Below are 20,569 nucleotides of genomic sequence, written 5' to 3'. Positions count from 1 at the left end.
GATACCGAAAATGACAATCTACCATGTGTACCGTTTCAAGGAAAAGAATCGGTGGCCGACGTGAGTCTATCGGAATCGCTCTCTCCTGACCAGCGCGCTCAAGTCACAAGTCTACTGAGCATATACGAGAACGTATTCACCGAGGTTCCCGGCAAGACACACCTCATCCAGTGTAAGCTGAAACTTACCACGAATACACCCGTAAACATGCGGCCCTATCCAATACCATTTGCTACCCAAAAGCGGTACAAAAAGAAATTGGAGAAATGTTACGACAAGGCATCAGAGAGCCAACTGAGTCCGCCTACCAATCACCTATAGTTATTGTGAAGAAAAGAGACGGGACAATGCGTTTATGCATTGATTTCAGGCAACTCAACAAGATACTGGTCAATGATAACGAGCCTATACCTCGGGTGGATATTATCTTTGGGAGACTAGGAAACGCGCAGTACTTTTCAAAGTTTGACTTTTCTAAGGGTTACTGGCAAGTGCCCATGGAGGAAGAGTCGAAACCAATGACAGCTTTTGCTACGGCATCAGGCCTCTATCAGTTCCGCTTCATGCCGTTTGGCATTAAAACCGCACCAGCTTTTTTCAACCGCCTCATGAGAAAAGTAGTAGCAGACATACCACATATTTACTACTACTTCGATGACGTGCTCATTGCCACTGAAACGTGGGACGAACACGTGGGTACACTTGAGTCATTGCTACAACGAGTGAGAGAATCTGGGTTGACAATTCGTCCAACAAAAAGTGAAATTGGTCAAAGATCAGTGAAATTTCTCGGCCACCTTGTTGGAAACGGTGTCATGCAACCGCAGGTCGAAACACTAGACAAAATACAGGCTGCGAAGCGTCCACAGACGAAAAAAGAAGTACGCTCGGTTCTCGGACTTACGGGGTATTACAGAGACTTCGTCCCCAATTATTCCGAAGTAACTTACCCACTCACTGAACTGACCAAGAAAAGAGGCCCGAACAAAGTAATTTGGGGAGAACGTGAACAGAAAGCCTTTGATGAACTCAAGATCCTCCTGTCGACACCACCTATATTGAGAGCACCAGATTTTTCTAAACCTTTCGTACTCCGCACCGACGCATCATCAACAAGTATAGGTGCCATACTTATGCAGCGCCATGAAGGAATTCTGCACCCGGTATCATATGCGAGCCGCCGACTACAACCACGAGAAATTGCATATTCAACAGTTGAGCGAGAAGCCCTAGCTCTAACGTGGGCCGTCTAAAAGTTCCACATCTACTTGTTTGGACGCACGTTCATATTACAGAGCGACCATAAGCCCCTTGTTTACATCAAGTCGGCCAAGCACATCAACAGCTGTGTTTTACGTTGGAGCCTCATACTTATGGAGTATGACTTCTCGGTGGAGTATATTAAAGGCAGCGAGAATGTGGGCGCAGACTATATGAGCCGGTTGCCAAGCACATGAAGAGTGTGTCTGCGGAAACATGGTATTTCAAAAGCACGAACCTCAAACGGGTGTAACTTTAATGTCGAACAACATTTGCTGGCATGTTAGTTTAGTGGATTTTTGTTTTCACCTTATATCGTGGTGTTGTGAATTCTTAATGTTGTCATTATGCCGCGTGTGCGGTGCTCGAAACTCTAGTGTTGTAGTAATCTTTGTGTGTATTCTTACATGCCGAGTGTGCGGTGCTCGGAACTGTAGCACTGTGGTATTTTTTATGTGTACTCAGACGTACCGAGTGTGCGGTGCTCGGATCTGTGGTGCAGTAGTAATGCTTTGTGGTACGTGTGTGCTACAGTGAACTAGCAGATATCAAGTACCCTCAAGTTCTTTGAACGAAAGAACTTTCTTAAGTAGGGGGCGATTGTGAAGAAGTGCGCACAAACTACCGAGCGCAAGAGCAGACGACATTGCGGCCGTCCTCAACAAGAGAAAAAGAAAGACGAGGGAGGCTCGTGGAGCGCGTGAAAAGGGTCTCGCGCAACGGAGATCGTTGGAACGCCGGCGCGACTAGGGCCACCGGGCCTACGGTGTTTGCTAATCATGCACCGTCTCCTCCATCTTCTTCGCGTCACACGCTTTGCAACGTGACGATCCTAACAACATCACATATGCATACGTCCCCCGATGCCACATTCTTCTAGGGCATTTAAAATTGCATCATGTAGAACATTGTCAAAAGCACCCTTGATATCTAGATAGACAGCAGCCGTTAATCAACGGCGACATTTCTGATGTACAACAGTTGTTACTATGTCAATGACGCTGTCGATTGATGACCTACTCTTTCGGAAACCTGTCATTGCGTCTGGATATATATTACGCTTTTCAAAAAAAAAATCAACAAGCAAGGTGTGAGCGTGCACAGGCAAACATGAATGCATCACATTTGATTACCGCGCACCCTTGCTGTCAAAATGCTACTGTGAAGAATGCTAGTGTGAAGAATCGCGGCAGCAACAATGAGGGAAGCTTCCCACTGTCCATCGCTTGAATGCAAACAGAGCGACGAGAAAGCAGCGCACGCAAATGTATGAGCTATCGGCCCACCTAGACTGTGCCCCCCAATGCACATCGCTTTCAAGATAAAGCCTTACGTGACCATGCGTGGCAAAAGTACAACACACCCCTCACTCCAATCCCAGACGCCATTCGCACGTTGGGAGACGGCTTGCTTCCCCACCCCCATTTCCTCCTTTGCGCACACGAGATTGAGCGGCCATCGTCGGCTCACTGTCGCACGCTTTAACTTGCACATACAGCGTACAGCGTGTGAGGACAATGTTATCACGAGACAAAGCCGTCTGTATCGCAAACAAAACCTGTGGCAACTGCCAGAGGAGGTCAACCCAGCTCGCCTCCGCCAACCTTCCTACTCTGCGATGCTTCGCCCCGTTTCTCCTTCATTAATTCGCTTAATGTCACCAAGACTTTCTCTAGATTGCATTTCTTTGCCGCATGCTCTGCACGCTCCTTCGTGCTTACACTAGCTCGGAGACTGCACCGATGACCTGTGAGGTGGTAGATGCAGGGTGTCTACCAAGTTGACAATTCCAAATTCCCTGAGTTTTCCAGGTTTTGCCTGAGCCCCTTTGCAAAATTCCCTGAGTGAGCCAGAACTTTGTTTTGTGTCAAGACAGGCTGACACCATGTTGCTTGATGCTGTCACTCTCTAGTAAGCATGTTGAAACAAAAAATGACTTAATCCAATTTGACTAGTAAGGAGTAATATCTATTTTATTTAAAAAGAAAACAGAGGGCACAGCAAAAGAAATGGTAAAACCGATTCCAAATTGAGTCGAACATTTTCAAATACGAATGGAAAGAAGATGCATACATTAGTAAATATTTTTGAATATGAGCTATTTCCATCAACTGATAGCAAGCTCATTGGTATGAGGCCTGAACTTTGTCACAACTAACATTCTCTCTCAGCAGCTGGAAATTAAGTCAACCTCAACTGTCCTGACATACTCTCAGCCCGTACACAACATCTGTGTTGGGTTTCACTGCTTTAAAGAGTGTATTTTGGTTTGAATGAGGGACAACTGCATCTCGGCGTCAGCCAACAGTTTGTTTTTTGAGCTCAAGCTCCTTCAAAGAGGCGGAGGCAAGCTTCCTTTCCCCGTTTATTCCTCAGTGCGTCGGTCCTTTCTGTTCTCATCCTCCTTCTGCCACACGTTCACCCCATGGATCATTTGAAGCATCCTGTTGGTCAGTTGTACAGTCAACGTTCGATTTTTCTGACTCCCTAGGGGCCGCAAGAACATCCGAAAAATCGGGCAGTCAGCAAAAAATGAACGCGCATGTCTTTAACTGCTCTTAAAGGCTAAAATTGCCACAGCCACGTTCGAAAAAGCTCTTGAGGACTGCCAGTACACTTATTAGGCATATCGGTGCTCGTACTGGGGCAGGAGACGGGGGTGCACGCGTGTGTAATTAAGGAATGCATACTGTCTCGTGACAATTGCCCCTTCCCGCGCTTGTTATCCTTCACCGCGTAACACTGCTGTACTAAGGCAAAGCTAGCTTTCGGAGACTGGCATTACGCAACGCGCTTCGCTCTGCGAGCTTCGAAGCCAATCGCGAGGATTACAAAGGCGGAGTCGGTGCCATTGCTGACAGCGGCGAATTCTTTCAATGAAAAACACAGCACCGCACGGCAAGAAGCTTAATAGTGAACGTAGAAGCAGCTAAGCCTAACGTTGCCGCGGTGGTGGCTACGGCTGCCAGCGGATCTGCGTGCGAGAGTGCCGGTTCGAGGCGGCGAGATAATCAAAATGGCGGCGGTGGTGGCTTTGATTAATGCATGGAGGAAGGAAACTCAGGAGCATAGAGTTTCCTACTACAAATAGGAAACTCTATGCTCAGGAGAGGCCCTGACGTCACTCTTTGTGAAGCTAAAGTGAAGCCGGAAGTTGGCGTTGCTCATGGCGTTGCTCCGCCTATTGGGCCAGCTCTCCTCTCTTGTTTACATTTCTCGCGAAACCACGCCGCGCTGCGGGCAGACGGGGTGCTCGGGCGCGCACACTCCGGAGCAATACTAAGCAATCGCCGTGTCTCATTGCATTGCCATTGCCGAAGTCATGGTAAAAGAAGTTGCGAAGAATGTGTTTGTGCTTATAAACTCCAAATGGATCGCAAACGGGTCGGTGTGTCGTATGTGGCTCCAGTGCGTTCTTGCTGCAGTGCAGTGAGAATGCGTACATTTTTTTCGTATCGCCAGACGTCTAGCTCGCAAGTCCGTCTGAGTGCCCCAGGATGTCTTACAGATTATTTACAATTAGGGGTGTGTGAATATCAAAATTTTCTAATACGAATTGAATACGAATAATTAGCTTCGACTATCGAATCGAATAGCGAATAATGATATTGTGAGCGCAACACACGCCTGACTTTCAACTTCATCCTCTCTACATATCGTCATTCATTGTATATCTTCATCTGTATATATCATCACCAGCTGCTGTGCCTAATCCTCACGGTGGCATTACATGCTTGGCTCGAATAAAGCGGTTCCTTATAAGTGGTAGACGGTGTTTTTCGTTCCCCAAGATCCCTCGCACGTTCTCAATGGAGCTTCACTCGAGTCGCTGCATAACATCACCAGCCTTGCTCGCTCAAGCGAACCCAGACACGTCTGATGCCGCCACTACACTGCAGCCTTCGCCTTCCATCGTGACCATCAACAGCTGCTAGCGTGACCACCAAGTCTTTGCTGGTCTATGTGGGGATGACATTGAGGACTGGCTCCAAAATTGCGACCTCGTAAGCAACTGCAACAAGTGGGACAGTTCCCAAAATTTGTGGAACGTGCTATTCTACCTGTCTGATGTCGCGAAAACCTGGTTTTGGAACCATGAGCCAGATCTTCCTGACTGGGCGATGTTCACGCAACAGCTTCAGCAGATTTTTGGTGCCCCTGCTGTTCACGCTAAGATCGCAAAGAAGAAGCTCAGTGAGCGCATCCGATTTACTGGGGAATCATACACCTCATACTTTGAGGATGTGCTTTCATTGTGCAAGCGTGTGAATGCCACAATGTCCCAGAGTGATCGAATACACCACATTATTAAAGGCATAAACACCATCGCCTTTAGCACCCTTGCTATGCAAAATCCTGCTACAATCTAGTATGTAGGATGTGATAACTAATTGCCAGCGACATGAGGAGTTTCAGTCCCTTCAGCTATGCCCTGAAACCTTGCAAATTCGTCTCCCTTTGGCCATGGACTTGCGTACACTGATCCACGACATCGTCCAAGAACAGCTTCAGGGGTGGTACTCTTCCTGCTCTTTGCGAAGTACCGTTCCTTCTCCACCGATCGGCTTGCGCGACATCACTTGGCAAGAAATCACATCCGCTTCATGTCTACCGTGCTCCAATGGCCTCTGCACTCATCAGGTACCAACGTATGCCAACAATGCGGCGCTTTCTCCAGCCATCACCGCCCCTTTGCCTACACCAGGAGACGGCCCTCCAGTGGCTTTGTCATCACCGCCAGTGCGTATGCAGCGCTACTACAGTGAAACTTCGTTAAACCGTGGTTGGCTGGTAGTACTGCTTGACCGAAATAGCATGACATCACCCACTTACCTATAAAAAATAGAACTAGGAGAGTGCGCAATAAAAGGGCAGAAAACATGCAGTATTTATTCACTTCGCGTGACAAAAGTATCTTATTTGCGTTTGACGCCGTGGCGGGCTAGCAGTGACGACGGCGGCCTCAAACTCGCTCAAGCTACAAGCCAGCTTTTCCGCCAGCCCTCTCTTCTCAGCAAACACCCGCATGAGGCTGACATAATATGCAGCACCTGCCACTGTCGGGCTTGAATCGCCTGTGCTATCACTTTCTGTGTCGTCCTCATCACTGTCGTTAGGCCACACTTCGGCAATAACAGAGGCAACAATAGCGAAAAGTCGAACCTCGAAAAGTCGAACCTCGTAGCCGGCATATTTTCATGGTTGCAGCAGAGTGCCAACCAACTTCTCCTTCGCATTCCAAATGCCACACACTGTAGTCAACGGTAGATCCCTCTTGCATGCCAGCACCTACTTCTTTGAGCCATGTTTGACAGCACGAATGATGTCCAATTTTTCTTCTATGCACGACACCACAACACGGGCCACAACACTCCGACTCTGGCACGGCGCCGAAATAATGCTGATATTGATGTGGCATCACCCTTCCAAGCACCCTTTGCGTTTGTGCTTGAAGGTCGTTCAAGTCTCTGAGGCCCGTTGTTATGCCGGGCCCACATACAGTAGAACCTCGCTGTTACGTTCCTGACTGCTGCGTTTTCCCGGCTGCTACGTCGTTTTCATCCGGTCCCGGCATAGCTTCCATAGGATCCAATGTATAAGGAACCCCGCTGTTACGTCGTAGCTGTGAAAACGTTCCCGCATGATACGTCGCAACTTAGCCCCCCTGAACCCGCCTGTGCCAGTGGCCTGGGCTAAAGTAGACAACGCGCTCCAACCACCATTTTGGCTTTTGACGAGTTTTGGCCGGGCTTGGCCATGGAACTGGCTGCAAGAAGCCGCACGCCAGTTCGAGAGGCCGCCATCGAATTGGCGTGCGGCTTCTTGCAGCCAGCTCCATAGCCAAGCCCGGCCAAAACTCGCCAAAAGCCAAAATGGCAGTCACATACGATGACTACATCGCCGTGGATGTTGTCGTCGTGACGTCAGAGTGTCAGAGCATCGCCCAGATCATTGGGATCTCGGTCGCGAGTGAAGTCACGGACTGCGATGCACGAGCCGCATGATGCCGGGGAGTTGCCAAATTGTAGCTTTGGAAAAGCCGTCGCGGCTCTGAACCTCCTCCGCAGGTACGTCGCACCTCACAGCGACGCTGACAGCAATGCGGCCTTCCAGGCTATTGAGAAACGTGTGGTGATTTCTAGCGAGCGAAAGAAACGGCAAGCCACAATTCTGGACTTCTTTTTAGGTCCGAAGCGCACTCTGTGGAAATAAATCGTCTATAGTGGAAGCTGCACTTTTTTTCATTCATTTTCGGAGCTTTCCTCACTGTTGCGTTTTCCCGGCTGTTACGTTTTTTTTCCCCGGTCCGGTGAAAAACGTATGAACGGGGTTCCACTGTACCGCCATAATTTCGCAACAAAACGTAGAAACACTCCTTGACCGATACGTATGCAATAAACTGGTACAGTTTATGCGGATACAAAATGCATTATGTTCAATAGCCGCTGAATTGGGGATTTGACCTCACTACATTTAAAAGAAAACTACTGTTCAAGCGGGCATGGTTTAACAAGGTATAACGCGAGAAAGACTGACGAAGCTGTTAAAAATACACGCAGCCTGAAATCAGTGAGAAGGAAACTTGGCATAGGACAAACCAAGATGTATGCACTGAAAGATAAGCAGGGTAATATGTTACGGGGACGTTGCGAATAGAGAAAGACTATATTTACAATATATTGACACAACTATATTTGGCAGAACCATAATGCAGTGGGTATGCGCCAGTGGGGACGACGCTGAAGTAGCGCGGGTTTTTAGGTGAAGTGGGAAAAACGAAGAAGACGTTGTTGTTTTTCCCTTGGATGACTAATAAAGTGCGTTTCTTGGCGGTGCTGCTACGCATACTCGTCGATCCCACGTCGTTACACTGGTGGAGGTGCTGGGTATTCTTCATGCTTGGCACCCCTTCGCGGAGCCGACGATCGAGCCCCGAATCACTATCGCGCATCGAAACACCGGTCCACCGGTTCACTCGTCGCCTGCTAGGCTTAGCGCCCGAGTCCAGTCCCCTGCAAGAAACTTCGAGAAATCGTTTGCCTCCTACAAATAACATGGCCACCGCAGCTCTATCGCAAGTAACACTACAGAATCCTATGGTCCCGGAGAGCTTTCATGGTGATGCCTTTGAAGACGTCCAAGATTGGCTGGACCAGTTCGAGCGCGCCGCCCAGTATAACCATAAGACCAGCTCGGCGGACAAACTCTCGAGTGTCTATTTCTATTTGAAGGACAATGCTCGTGCGTGGTACGTAAACCGGGAGAGGAGCTTTGCCACGTGGGACGACTTCCGCGCACAGCTGCTGGATACCTTTTCAAGCTTCGACAGGAGGGAAAACGTGCAGCGTTTCAAGCATCGACAGGAGGGAAAACGCGCAGCGTCTCCTTGAAATCCGCGTTCAAAAGCCCAATGAGAGTGTTACTATGTTCTCGGAAGACATGGCCTGTCTCTTCTGTAGGGCAGACCCAGACATGCCCGAGGAAAGAAAGCTGTGATATCTCTTGCGAGGAGTGAAGGAGCAACTGTTTGCCAGCCTTGTGAGGAATCCACCGACAACAGTGGCACAGTTCACAAAAGAGGCTACAGCCATTGAACGGGCCCTGCAGCAACGATACCGCCAGCATGGCATGAGCAACTCGGCGGCGAACACTTCCGTACTGGCTGCGAGTAACGACATGTCTCTGCGTGAAGTTGTCCGAGAGGTGGTGCAAGAAGAGCTTCGGCAGCTCGGCTTTGTGGTTGCGCCTACGGAACCGATGCCAGCGTTATCTTTTGTTGCTGATGTAGTCCGGGAGGAAGTCCGGCAAGCGTTTTCAGCACCAGACTGTGGGAACGTTCCGCGGCACCTCATTTATGCGGAGGCTGTTCACCATCCACTCAACGCAACTTCAACGCCGTTGACACCCATAACTACAACACCACCTACGCCACAAACAGAGCCGACATCGTCACCCTCGTCGACTCTACCGACCCCGCCGATCATGCCAGCACAAACAACGCCGTATTTTTGACATGCGCACGCCACTCCTTGGCTCCATGGAGAGTTACCGCCGAACTATCAGCGTCGGAATACTGATTTGTGGCGCACCGTCGACCGTCGACCAGTGTGCTACCATTGTGGTGAAGCTGGACATGTCTATAGAGTTTGCCACAAATGGAACAACTATCGCGCCGCTCAACACCCAAGCTTTCCTGCCAACTATGCTTATTCTCCGTACGACGGTCGACGCGCTTACAACGACGCTCCTGTGAACAATCAGCCACAATATACAACGATGCCCCAACCACGTTCTCCTTCTCCATCTCCGGCCCGCTACAATTCGCCGACTCGTCGCAGTTTTGCCGACGTCACTAGGGGCAGATCGCCTAGCCCTCGACGGGGAAACTAGCTGCAGCGACCTCCGGGGGTGAGGTTGCTGTGGCTAGTTCCCCGTTATCGACGAACGACGACGTGAAGTCTACATTGATGAAAAACACGCCCAGCACAACGACAAATACGACGGATAGAAGTACGAAAGACGTAACTGACATCGTCAGCGCTGAGCTCATCGTATGCATTGACGGCCACGAAATAGCCGCTCTGGTTCGCACTGGCTCCCATTTTTCAATCCTAAGCTTACAAGTCGCTGACAAACTAAGGAAGGTGAAGACACCATGGCACGGGCCCAACATAAGAACCGCCGGAGGGCCGTTGATGACACCTGACGGGAAATGCACGGCCCGACTCTTAATCGCCGGTTCAACCTTCGTCGTCACCCTCGTCATCCTTACTGAGTGTTGTAAAGAACTTATATTGGGCATGGATTTCCTACGGGAGTACGGCGCCGTGATTAACATCCGTGACAGGAGCGTCACATTTGCCACGAGTTCGGATAATGTCACCCATGAGAAGCCACAACAACCTCGCTTACGTATTGCCACGGACGATGTCATACTTTTGCCGCGGAGTTGCTCTCTCGTACAGGTGCGCTGTGACAGCCTGCAAAATAGGACTGGAGTAGCTGAACACATTAGTGCGCTAGCACTGAATTGCAGTGTCTCTATTGACAGAGCACTTATCAATGTAATCGACGGAAGCGCCGAACTCTTGCTGACGAATTTTAGTAAGGAGCGCCGACACATCGTTAGAGGCACTGCTGTCGCCTATTTCGACGAAGTGACAGAAATACAAGACTGCCACTTAGCGCAGGAGGCGACCTCTACAATCCACACAGCTGCGCCTATTGTAGACGTTAATCCGACATTAACGGCCATTGAGCGGAACCGTCTTCTTGAGCTCATCAATCAGTACCAGGGCTGTTTCTCCTCTGCGTCAAGACTTGGTCAAACGCCACTTACCAAACACCGCATCATTACTGATGTCGATGCCGGACCCATCCGACAAAACCCTTATCGTGTGGCCCCAAAGGAACGCGAAGCAATACAAAAACAAGTGAAGACAATGCTGGAAGATGGCATTATTCGACCGCATCAGCTGTAGTTTTAGTGAAGAAGAAGGACGGTAGCCTGCGCTTCTGCGTCGACTATCGGAAGCTCAATCAGGTCATAAAGAAGGACGTTTATCCACTGCCACGTATTGATGATTCCTTGGATAGGTTGCGAAACTCGTGCTACTTTTCCTCAATGGACTTGAAAAGCGGTTATTGGCAGATCGAAGTGGATGAGAGAGACCGTGAGAAAACAGCCTTTGTGACGCCTGACGGACTTTATGAATTTCAGGTACTTCCTTTCGGCTTGTGTTCGGCGCCAGCAACATTTCAGCGTCTAATGGACACTGCGCTCTCTGGACTCAAATGGCAAACATGCCTGGTGTACTTGGATGACGTGATTGTCTTTTCCGCAACGTTCGGCGAACACTTACGAAGGCTGAAAACTGTTTTTGAAGCGATACGCTCTGCCGGTCTCACTTTGAAGCCTGAGAAGTGCCATTTTGGTTTTCATGAGCTCCAGTTCCTCGGTCACGTCGTCAGTAGCCAAGGAGTCCGACCTGATCCGGATAAAATTCACGCCGTCGCTAATTTTCCGATTCCATCAGACAAAAAAGCCGTGCGACGTTTTCTGGGACTCTGTGCATATTACCGGCGATTTATTGCGAATTTCTCGCGTATCGCATGGCCGTTAACACAGCTCATCCGAGAAGACATGCCTTTTACTTGGGGCGAAGACCAGCAGCGGGCATTCCACGAGCTCCGGCAACGCATGCAATCGCCTCCCGTATTAGCACACTTCGATGAGGAAGCCCCGATGATATTGCATACAGACGCTAGTAATGTCGGTCTAGGGGCGGTGCTAGCACAATGGCAGGGCAACAGCGAAAAAGTGATTGCTTATGCCAGTAGGACACTATCCCGAGCCGAAGCTAACTACTCCACCACTGAAAAAGAATGCCTTGCAATGGTATGGGCAGTTCTGAAATTTCGTCCGTATTTGTATGGTCGGTCTTTCACCGTCGTTAGTGATCACCATTCCCTCTGCTGGCTCATTAATTTGAAAGATCCTTCCGGCCGGCTCGCACGCTGGAGTCTTCGACTCCAAGAGTTCGACTTTGTTGTTACATACAAGTCGGGAAAACGGCACGCACACGCCGACTGCCTTTCTCGGTCTCCTGTTGAGCTGGCAGCGCAAGACGATGACGACACGGTTTTTTTGGGACTCGTGGATACTGCCGCACTGCCGATCTTTCACGCCAGCAACAGGATGACATTGAATTGATGCCGCTTATTGATTACCTCGAAGGACGAACCAACAGCGTGGCGAGGCTCTTTGCAAGAGGGGTGGCATCATACTGCTTGCGTCGCAACGTCCTCTACAAGAAGAACTTCTCGCCTAGCGGCAGTAACTACTTACTTGTTGTTCCATCACCGCGTCGACGTGAAATCTTACACGCCTGCCACAACGAGCCGACTGCTGGGCACTTGGGCTGCACTCGCACATTGGCATGGATTTGGCAGAATTACTACTGGCCGAGACTTACTGCGGTCGTTAAACGTTACATTCAGACATGTCTGGATTGCCAACGTCGTAAACCGCCATCCGTCAAACCAGCCGGCTTACTTCACCCTGTTGACGTACCGGCCACACCATTTTCACAAGTAGGCATGGACTTTCTGGGCCCCTTCCCAACGTCTACTACTGGTAATAGGTGGATAATCGTCGCCACGGATTATCTCACTAGATATGCCGAGACAAGTGCTCTGCAACGGGCAACAGCAGATGAAGCGGCACGATTTTTTCTGGAATCCATCGTCTTAAGGCATGGCACTCCCGCAGTAGTCGTCACGGACAGAGGTACTGCGTTCATGGCTTAGTTTTTAGATATCGTTCTACGTCTAAGTGGTACCGCCCACCAGAAGACAACAGCATATCACCCTCAAACAAACGGACTGATAGAACGACTCAATAGGACATTGGCTGATATGATAAGCATGTACGTAGATGTAGAGCATAGGAACTGGGACGAGGTTTTACCTTATGTCACCTTCGCGTACAATACGGCTCGTCAAGAGACCACTCGCAAGACGCCCTTCAGTCTCATATACGGCTGTGAGGTTACAACAACATTAGACGCAATGCTCCCTCATGAATTGGACGACAACGAGACGGGTGCTGAAGAGATAACACACCGAGCAGAGGCAGCTAGGCAGCTTGCGCGTCTGCGAATCCACGAACAACAGGACTGTGACGCCAGACGCTACAATCTTCGGCACAAAGCCGTAACATACAACATCGGCGACAAAGTGTTGGTCTGGACACCTATTCGACAGCGTGGGCTCTCTGAAAAGCTCCTACGCAAATACTTCGGGCCCTACATAGTTCTCCGACGCATCAGTGACATCAACTATGAAGTTGTTCCAGACAGCTCGCACTGTTCAAAGCGCCGACGGCATTTACCCGAGGTCATTCAGGTGCTTCGTATGAAGCCGTACTATGAGGACTGCCAAGAATGCGCAGTTCTTTACCACTGCTTTCCAAGCCTTTATCATCGGGACGATGATCTTTTCTAAAGGGGGAGCAAATGACACAACTATATTTGGCAGAACCATAATGCAGAAGGTATGCGCCAGTGGGGATGACGCTGAAGTAGTGCGGGTTTTTAGGTGAAGCGGGGAAAATGAAGAAGACGTTGTTTTTCCCTTGGACGACTGATAAAGTGCATTTCTTGGCGGTGCTGCTACGCATACTCGTCGATCCCACATCGTTACAATATATACAGGAAGAGTCAGAGTAGTTAAGATGGCTGACCACCAACAACACGCAGCAGCCAGCGTCTCCGATCTTATTCTTCCTCTCTCTTCTTTCATCCTTCCGTGACAGGACCTCCGTGTGGCGAAGTGCCGTCTCAGCACATGGTAGGCAAAGAATTGCGAGTGAAGTATGGCTTCAGCTGCGAAACGTGCGCAACGTTAACAGGCGTCCTATTTGAGGATGCATCAAAGTGTAGCGGCGAAATCTCATAATTTACGCCGTTAACTTGGCTAAAGACTTCATAAGGCTTTGTGTAGCGAGACAGAAGCTTATGGGAGAGGCCAACCCGACAACATGGTGACCAGAGGAGCACCCAAGCACCTGGCGCAAACCTAACATCGCGGTGACAGCTGTTGTAACGCTCTTTTTGTATATGCTGTGAGGCTTATTTAATAAACAAGATCGGGCGACTTGACGTGCCTTGTGAGTGCAATCGATGACTTCACGAACGTACTCAGTTGCAACACGTGGCACCGAAGGGAGGATGGTGTCAAATGGCAATGTGGGGTCGCGACCATACAAAAGATAAAAGGGTGAATATCCTGCGATGTCATGCCACAATGAGTTATATGCGAACGTCACGTAGGCCAGCCTGGTGTCCCAGTCGCCGTGATTGTTGGAGACGTACATAGGCAGCATCTCTGATTGCTTGGTTGAGACGTTCCATAAGACCGTTCGTTTGTGGGTGGTAGGCGGTGGACAGCTTGGGCTCAGTGGCACAACAGCGGAGCAGGTCATCGACAACTCGAGATAAGAATGAGCGACTGCAGCCTGTAAGTACGGTATTTACTCGCATAATGATCGCACCCCTGAATTTTGTCATCAAAATTCGATTTTTTTTATTTCCCGTGTAATGATCGCACCCCAAACTTGCCGCAGCGATATGTCGTGTGCCAAGTCTAGCTAATAATGATCGTGCTTACCATCTGTCGAATGCTACGCAAACGACTCTTCAAGACCAACCAAGCGGTCTGCACGCACCAAACATTTTCATTTAAGACATTAACAGACATTAAGAGAAAAAAATGGCACTGGGCAGGTCATGTAATGCACCGGTTAGATAGCTGTTCCGATCATTAGGGTGACAGAATGGGTACCAAGAGAAGGGAAATGCAGTAGAGGACAGGAGAAGACTAGGTGGTGCGACAAAATTAATAAATTTGCGGGTGCTAGTTGGAATCGGCTGGCACAGGACCGCGGTAATTTGAGATCGCAGGGAGAGGCCTTCGCCCTGCAATGGAAATAAAATAGGCTGCTGCTGATGATGATACTGTACTCCGCTTCGTATACTGTCAGACCCATTTGCCACTACTGCAGCTATTGAGGGCACATCTCCCAATTTTGTCAAAGGTGTCAACAGGTTCTGCAACGTGGCTACGCTCCAGAGAAACGTACAAACATCCGTACAACAATGGGCTATCAGCGCACGTCCTACCACTCCTCCTATCATTGATCACCTTCTCCTTCCTACCCTGCTGATTTGCCTGTGAATTCTCGTGAATCTCGCTGCAGGTAACCTTCTCCACATCATCGTTTGGTGTCGCCACTCAAACCCGCTTCTCGTGTCACGAACGCCCTCTCGAAAAACTGCCTGATACAGTTTTAGGAGGGGAAACTGCATCCACTGGATAGCCTACAATTTCTCTAGAGTGACCGTTGAACTTGTTGTCAGTGTTTGTAGAAGGTGTACACGTTGAAGCTCTTGTTGATACAGGCGCTGCCATTTCGATTATGTTTGCTGAATTTTGTTCCTGCCTCCTAAAGGTGACTACGCCTTAATCCGACCGTTCTTTTCATGGAGCAACCAACACTATTATTCGTCCGATCGCACAGTGTACTGTCCATGTGTCCATAGACAAATATTGCAACCACATTCTTTTTTGTGATATTTCATGAGTCCACCCACGAACTCATCTTCGGGTGGGACTTCTTGTCTTCTGCGTCCACTTCTATCTCTTGTCGTCAGCGCCTCATACAAGTGTATGCCACCAGCTATTCTCTCCCTAACCACGAAGAATGCATTCATCTCGTCCCCTCCTCTGATAATGCTCTTCGGCCATCTAGAGAAGAAATGATGTGTTAACTCCTGCAACATTGTGGATGGCGGCGTACTCATTCTACCCTAATAAGGCCAGGGATAATCAGGGATTCTGATTACCCCTGGCCTTATTCGCTTCTCTGAGGGGTCTGCATTGCTTACCGCCTTAAACCAAACTCCCAAACTCCAACTGTTGCTGCATGGATCAACTGTCACTTGCACTGTTGACACTCATCACTTTGCAATTGTCGCCCTTTTGACAATTCCACCCGAGTACAGATCGCCGCCAAGTAATGCCTCTTCCACACCATTGTCGGCAACATTAAGCCCTGACCTAACGCCTGCCCAGAGTCAAGATCTCCTCGCCCTATTGAACAAACGCCATTGATTGTTCGACGTCAATTCGCCCGTCCTCGGTATGACTACTGTCGCTACTTACTGCATACAGACTGACGGCTCCTGCATTGTTCACCGGAGCCCATATCGCGTCTCTCTCACTGAGTGCAAAATCATCGAGGAACATGCATCAGACATGCTTAGACGAAATATTACACATCCTTCCTCGAGTCCCTGGTCCTCCCCAGTTGTTCTAGTGTAGAAGAAAGACCTCTCTGTGCGTTTTTGCGTCGATTACCGTGCACTCAACAAAATCGTGCGCAAAGACGTTTACCCCCTGCCACGGATCGACAATGCCCTAGATTCGCTACACGGCACCGAATATTTTTCTAGCCTTGATCTTAGATCAGGCTACAGGCAAATACCGATGTCGGAATTTGACAAAGAAAAAAGCTCCGTTTACCATTCCCGATGGGCTCTACGAGTTCAGCGTGATGCCTTTTGGGCTCTGCAATGATAAAGTGCTCCGATAAAGTGCTCCGTGGCAGAGAGCGTGGGTAGAGAGGCTGCCCGGGGGCCACCACTCAAGAGGCCAATCAGGCCGCGTCCCTGTGACACCTGCTCGCATGACGATTCGGCCCTGGGAAGGAGAAACATGGTTTGCACATAAAATTAGGTAAGGCGCGGTTCCTGAAGATCAAGCTAAGCACAATGTGCGAGCTGGGGGACGAGGCGTGGGAAGGCACCTTGATCCACACATTCCTCCCTCTTAAAGACCGAGACCAGCCTGCAAAGGAGGCTGACCGAGGCCAAGTGGCAAGGTTGACTCAGTCAAAGTGGGCTAAGCCAACAGGGCAAAGTCCAAGAGGGCGTCGCCTCAATCATCAGAACCAGGTCAGCGAGAAGGTGCCACAGCAGTTTGAAGAGGCAAACAAGTCGCTTCTCCTGATGCAAAGTCAGGGGGGCCAGCCCTGGTCACAAAAGTTCCACACAGTTCCACAAGGATTTCTGCTTAAATTTCGCAGGCAATGAGAGAGCTTAATTACAGCAGTTAAGGGGCAGGAAGAGTGAGAATGCAGCGTAAACTGTGCTTTGAGAATGCGTTCTATGCACTCGGGTTGTAACTTCAACATGCAAGCATTATGGTTGCGTCAGTGACGCGGCCTCCAAGGCTGCACTATCTCGGATGCCACGATAATGAATTCACTGGATAGCGGTGCTATCTACGAGTAGCTACGAGCAGACAACAGCAGCCAGGAAAATTGCTTCCGGTCATGGTGAACCACGGGCAGTCCCTGACAGCTGGACCATGTGAGTGTGACATGCCATTCTGTCAGAGCTAGTCAGACCAGAAGTTGCAGCTGGTTTGCTGACAGTCCGGGACTGCCTAATCGGGTATACAAGATCAGCTAGCTCAGGCATGTTGGAATGGTCTTCTATGGTGTATATTCACGAAAATAATGCATTGAATGTGTTAGGACAGTCATGATCTGTTGATAAGGTCCCGTAATAGTGCATATGTCCTTTGCTCACAGCAGCTGAAGACAACAGCCTTCTTCTTTCCTTCTTGAACATCGATCGGAACAAGAAGGCCTTCAGGCACTTCGCGTTTTCATGTCTGCCATGAAAGGGCTCAATGTTGCTATACACTAGCATCACGAACTGAAGCTACCAACCTGAAGTGCTGCCGAACGGAAATGTTTCACAGCTTGCAGTTGATGGTACAATGGCATTTTCCTTCATTGCCAAAGCGTCACAGGCTATAGGGGCACGGCATGGATACCTCGACGACCAGTACAATGCCACGTTACTTGATGCTACAGGCAGAGCAACAACGGTGCGCGTAAGTGTTCGCCTATCCCAGAGGCAGACATTCTCTTACCACCTCAAAGAGTGAACAGAGACGCCTGGACTCTATGACAAGCATTTCTTATTGAAGAACGGCAGCTGAATGCCTTTGCTAAGACTTTAAGTGAATGCAACTTATAAGTGAATAACAAACTTGTATTGACAGTCACCATGTACCTGTTATCACTGTCCTTTACGTGTCCCACAGAGCCCTCAGTCGTAAAAAGTGTTCCATGATGTTTGCTAGGCTATCCTCCAATAACCTGGGTCCATACAAAGACCCTTTTCCCATCACACTTCTCCATTCTTGTTAGGAGAGATAAATTCTAAGCTCCAAATCAACAGTTTCACCTATAAGCTCACCATGTCCAGTGCCTTCTCGTAGACAGCCAGTGTCTCCTGAGGCTGGCCCAGGTCGATCAGCAAGAGGCCATATTCTGTCCACAAGTCGAGGTTCCGTTCGTGGGCCGGGTCAGCCAACCAGGCTTTGGCACACTTCTTGCGCTGCGAGGCAGGAATAAGCCAAAGCATGACACAGCAGGAGCTGCTGGGACCCCTATCTTCATACCAAGGAACGCACCATACACAACGGCTAAAAACAACTTGCTGCTACTTCTTACATCAACATGCATATTAGCCTCTTAACAGCTGATGACAAGTCATCATGACAGTGTGTGCCCTATAAACTGTCACAAGCTTTCTGCAAATTTTTCTCCCTGTCCAAGTTACTTTAAACTGAAAAACACTGCCATTATGTAAAAGTGTGCTCAAAAGGGTCTTGCTAAGAGCGTTTAGACTGTACTTTTTTTATAGGAGTGACTGCCAATACCAACCTTTCCATTGTAAGGCTGCGTCCGCGAACACTTTAAAAATGGCGGCAATGTCATGAATGGGAGCTTTTTAAAGCTAAAATATTGTCCTTGACACAAACCTCCATCCTTGCCCCTGTCATTACTTCCCAGCACCGAAATGATAAGCCGTGGCTAGTAAAGAAATTCGTACGATGAAAAACAGAAATAAATAGAATTTTTCTTAAGTACCGCCAGTCACTCAATCCTATGTTGTACACAAAGATGAGGGAAACGTGCAAAACAATAGCAAAAATGATGTGACATGTGCATAACACGTTTCTTTGCAGTTTTGGACACAAAATAAGAACTAACCCTAAGGTAATGTGGACATATGTCGAAAGCAAAAAGAGTTCTGGGGACACTATCCCCGACGTCATGGGCGATAAAATCTGCGGCACAGATACTTTGGGAAAAGCAGAAGCCATCAATGAATATTTTCATTCGGTGTTTTCAGACTCAAATAATGAGGTTACCGGATTGCATGACGTCAGAGAGTTCACCTGGATGAGGGAAACTGAGTTGTCTGAAAAAGGCATCATATCATTACTATGGATGATAAACAATCACTCGGCTCCCTGTCCTGACTATATTTAACATTTTGTGCTAAAGAACAGAGCATTGTCTGTAGCCCCTTCCTTAGCTCTGCTGTTTAAGATGTTTCTCTAGGTAGCCCGTTTTCCCTCGGACTAAAAGATACGAATGTTATTTCAATTCATAAAAGCGGTACAAAAGCAAGAATGCTCAACTACAGGCCTATTTCACTCGCAAGCGTAGCCTTTAAGGCATTAGAACATGTCATTTATACAAGTATAATGGCTCACCTTCAAGAAAACAGCTTTTTTAGTTGTGGGGATGCGCGACTCTCACGCGTCCCCTGATATGTTGAGTTTCGGCACGGCTTGCGTGGCCTGGCGCCCGCGGCGTCGGAGTGGTTGAGGCGCAGTACGAGAGATAGCGCGAGTGTTGCGCTGCTAACGCCGCCGACAGGCGGGGTTACTTGGGCACCGAAAGACAAGACGCTTCCTCTTTGGTTCGGGACAGCAAGCAGTGCGGACGTGCCGTGCTGCGCGTGCGCCGATCCATGCTTCTGCGAGACTGTCTCGCGTGGCCACCTTCGAACGCGCCACCATTCGCATGACCGTACACGCGAACGACCAGGCGTTGGGATCCAGCATAGGGCGAACGTATTCGCTCGTTATCCAGTTGTGGTGAGTCGGACTTCCTAGATTTGTCGCGCGCCCATCGGCATGCTTTGTGGATAGCAACTTGGCTAGCAGGCATTGATCTATGAAAGGTGCAATAAATGCCCTTGTGATTGTTTGCACTACTGTGTTTTCGTTCCTTTGTCCCAAGAGTACGGGAGGAGAACCCCACATAGTCCAGAACAACATGGTTTCAAAGCAGACTTTTTTTTGCAACACTCGGTTGATTGAATTTTGTCATGATATAACAGCATTTATTAACTCCCGTATGAAGGCTGACTGCATATTTTCAGACTTTCGAAAAGCATTTGATATATTATCTCATACCCTGTTACTACAAAAGCTGTCTTATCTTAACATATCAACTACCCTTCTGAAGTGGCTGGAAGCTTATCTTTTCAAAAGAAACCAATGCATGATTCTTGGTGGTGTCCGCTCATCTGATATCTCTGTAATATCAGGTGTGCTGCAGTGGTCCATCTTGTAGCCCCTGCATTTTCTTATATTTATTAATGATCTAATTATTTATAATGATCTAACTGAACATTCATCTTGACATGTTAGATTATGTGCTGATGAATGTTGCATTTACTGTGAAATTTCATGTGAAGCTGACAGTGAACAACTACAAAAGAAACTGAACAATGTTCTTGGTGTTTCATTGGGAATATGACCTTTAATCTGTAAGTGCAATCTGTTAACCCTTTGACGGTCAATTCTTTTCGACAAATGCGAGACCCCAAGGACAAATTTTTTATTTCAGATTTAATATCTTCAGACTGGCCCC

The 20,569-nt window shown here is 48.8% G+C and overlaps 1 protein-coding gene across 6 annotated transcripts in view; it reads right to left on the bottom strand.

Annotated features, from left to right (window-relative positions):
• LOC142568051 (nuclear exosome regulator NRDE2) overlaps nucleotides 1-20,569 on the bottom strand; it is a 268,770-nt gene that overhangs the window by 79,284 nt on the left and 168,917 nt on the right. For all 6 annotated transcript variants that reach the window (XM_075678129.1, XM_075678132.1, XM_075678130.1 and 3 more), the window contains one exon: nucleotides 18,093-18,233. In XM_075678129.1, coding sequence (XP_075534244.1) covers nucleotides 18,093-18,233 — 141 coding nt within the window. The remainder of the gene's footprint in view (nucleotides 1-18,092; nucleotides 18,234-20,569) is intronic.

The sequence above is a fragment of the Dermacentor variabilis genome, unplaced genomic scaffold (assembly GCF_050947875.1).
Source record: "Dermacentor variabilis isolate Ectoservices unplaced genomic scaffold, ASM5094787v1 scaffold_16, whole genome shotgun sequence".
Classification (NCBI taxonomy): Eukaryota; Metazoa; Arthropoda; class Arachnida; order Ixodida; family Ixodidae; genus Dermacentor; species Dermacentor variabilis.
The sequence above is the reverse complement of the archived record's forward strand: the minus strand, read 5'-3'. Positions and strand labels throughout refer to the sequence as shown.